General features: G+C 41.2%; 1 protein-coding gene across 1 annotated transcript; it reads right to left on the bottom strand.

The window, feature by feature from the left end:
- Positions 1-400: 400 nt before the first annotated feature.
- On the bottom strand, positions 401-2,486 carry LOC112590188 (uncharacterized). The gene is made up of 3 exons (XM_025305992.1): positions 2,390-2,486; positions 1,137-1,256; positions 401-948 (listed from the first exon to the last, which is right to left on the bottom strand). The coding sequence occupies exons 1-3, from the start codon at positions 2,484-2,486 to the stop codon at positions 401-403; spliced, it is 765 nt and encodes a 254-aa protein (XP_025161777.1).
- Positions 2,487-2,912: the final 426 nt, after the last annotated feature.

The raw sequence follows: 2,912 nt of genomic DNA, 5'->3' as shown, positions 1-2,912 counted from the left end.
CCTACTGTGTCCGTTTGTTACTGTGTCCGATTGTCACTGTGTCCGTTTCTTACTGTGTCCGTTTCTCACTGTGTCCGATTGCAACCACCGTATGTCCGTTTCCTACTGTGTCCGTTTGTTACTGTGTCCGAATGTCACTGTGTCCGTTTCTTACTGTGTCCGTTTCTCACTGTGTCCGATTGCAACCACCGTGTGTCCGTTTCCTACTGTGTCCGATTGTCACTGTGTCCGATTGCAACCACCATGTGTCCGTTTCCTACTGTGTCCGTTTGTTACTGTATCCGGTTGTCACTGTGTCCGTTTCTTACTGTGTCCTTTTCTTACTGCGTCCGTTTGTCACGGTGTCTGTTTCATTCAACCTGCTATGTCCGTTTTATTCTGTGCGCATCTGGGACTCACTCTAATTTCTCATCCCATTAGCAGTATCTCCAGCACGATTAGCCCCGACTCGACCAAGCTTGGCGAAATGTGCAGAGTAGTAACTATTCCATTCCCCGTCTGTGATGGTTCCATTCTGTGTTTCCGTATCAATAATGTTTCTGGGGCAGTACATTCGGTAATTCCAATTTTTATCTTCATCACCCATCATTATGAAATTATGAAGGCAGCAAAGGGCTTCAAAGATATTTTCACAATTAGCAGGTGACATGCAGAGTGGTTTCTGTAAAATCTTCCATCGTGCAGTCAAAATTCCAAAAGTGTTCTCAATTACCCGCCGTGCTCGCGACAAACGATAATTGAAAATTCTATTTTCATCTGTCAGAGTTTTTCTTGGGTACGGTCGCATCATATAATTTGTGAGTGGGAAAGCTTCATCTTCCACAAACACATAGGGGAAGGGTATCTCTTCTCCTGGAAGTGGGCTAGGATCAGGCAAGGCCACATTTCCCAATAACAAGTCTTTTGCTAATTCAGTGTTAGCCCATACCCCGCCTTCACTTATGGAACCTGGAAAAAAAAGAAAATACGATTAAAACTTTCCACTTGGGTGATATCATTCTATAGCTACAGAAAATGCAATAAAGAACAACACCTACCATACTGTCCGACATCCACCCATGTAAACTTGTACTGCGCATCACACGTTGCCATCATAACCATGCTAAAAAACTATTTATAATTAAAATAATTTGAACCCAAATTCCGAGGTGCTTGAACCCTCATATGTCTACCATCGATGGCCCCTAGGCAGTTGGGAAACAGCCAGGATGTCATGAAGCCATCATTGATAGTCTTCCAGTCTTCATTGCTAGGAGCTTTATGGGGAAACATGACATTAAAGTAGATTATAACAGAAGCAAGCAGGGTTAGAAGACTGTACAAAAAACTCACAGCAATGCGACGGCAACACGAAGTTCCGTTGGTAGTAGTGTATGCATACTTCGCTTTTGAAGAGAAGGGTGAAGAAGTTCAACCAATATGCGAAACTGATCAGGCGACATTCGGAACAATCCAAAAAATTCTTCGCTATCAGTTTCAATCAGTTTCCTGACGAGGTTAGAATAAAAACCTTGGGCATCTCTCACTCGATTTACCGGCCGAACCCATCACCGGCGACGGCGGTTCAACCTCTTTCTCTTCAACAAGGCGTATTCCAGCAATATCAAATTATTATACATTGCAAGATACAGCATACATAAGCCGGCTATTTTCAAATCCATCTTCAGAACTTTTTCACTACATTCTCAACACGACACGGCCTATGTCCTACAACAAACGGCGAGACGCGCATGCGCGCATACGGAGAAGTGTGACTGGTTATCTGCTCCGCCGTATGACGTATTTACGAAACCTGATTATAGATGAGCCTGGTTGTAAGAAATCACGCTACGCCTTGCGTCCTACAACCTACTTTCTACTGCATACTACTACAATCTCATTGTAGAATGACCTTTATGAGCTACTAAAACCTGGCGAAACCGTTCATACTGAATGCCGACAACAAATGAACGATTTGAATCAAGCTTTGCGGGAAAAACGATCAGAATATCAAAAAAGGCAACACAAAGTGATTTTGCTTCATGATAATGCACCATCACACACAGCAAAACTGGTAAAGGAAACGATTGAGGCGTTTAGTTGGGAAATACTTTTGCATGCGGCTTACTCACCAGACTTGGCTCCATCTGATTACTACTTATTTGCATCGATAAGACACGCACTTGCTGAGCAGCGCTTCACTTCTTACGAAAATGTACGAAAATGGCTCGATGACTGGTTTACCTCAAAAAAGCAACAGTTTTTTTGGCGTGGCATCTACAAATTGTCAGACAGGTGGGAAACATGTATAGCTAGCGATGGGCAATACTTTGAATAAGAGATTTTTTATCATTTTCATACAATAAACGTGTATTTTCTATACAAAAATTCCGGTTTCATATTTACATACCTGGTAAGTACGTGGGAAACAAGATCGGAGTTGGTTCAAGGATTGTTAATATTTCCGGAGCATCGAAACTTCCAGGGATCGTGTCGTGTGATAGCATGCCTGAGCGCATCCGGCCATATAATAAGTAATAATAAATTCAAGTTTCCTTATTTATAAAAGAAGTCTAGAATGCGCGAAGTCCGCAGGACGTAACATCTAAAAAGCCTTGCAGTTGTTTGATTGTCTTCGGTTCTGGGTAAAGGGTGATAGCCTCTATATGTCTATCGCTTAGTATAACGCCCTTTTCCGAAATTTTATATCCTAAGTATTCGATATCTCGTTTAAGGGATTACATGGGTTTTGAAGGACAAAAGAAGCATATTTTCTCTAGTTTTTTTTAACATACTAAATGTATTATTTTATTCGAACTTATAGCATATGAAAGAACAACATTTCAACAAAATTTCATAAAATTTTCATCAAAAAATTTAAAAAATTCAGCCGTTGAGAGCTGGTTTTCTGAGACCCCTTCGAAAAAAGTATC

Source organism: Harpegnathos saltator, unplaced genomic scaffold, assembly GCF_003227715.2.
Source record: "Harpegnathos saltator strain DR-91 unplaced genomic scaffold, Hsal_v8.6 scaffold745, whole genome shotgun sequence".
NCBI classification, from domain to species: domain Eukaryota; kingdom Metazoa; phylum Arthropoda; class Insecta; order Hymenoptera; family Formicidae; genus Harpegnathos; species Harpegnathos saltator.
Note: the sequence above shows the minus strand (reverse complement) of the source record. Positions and strands in the feature narration are given on the sequence as shown.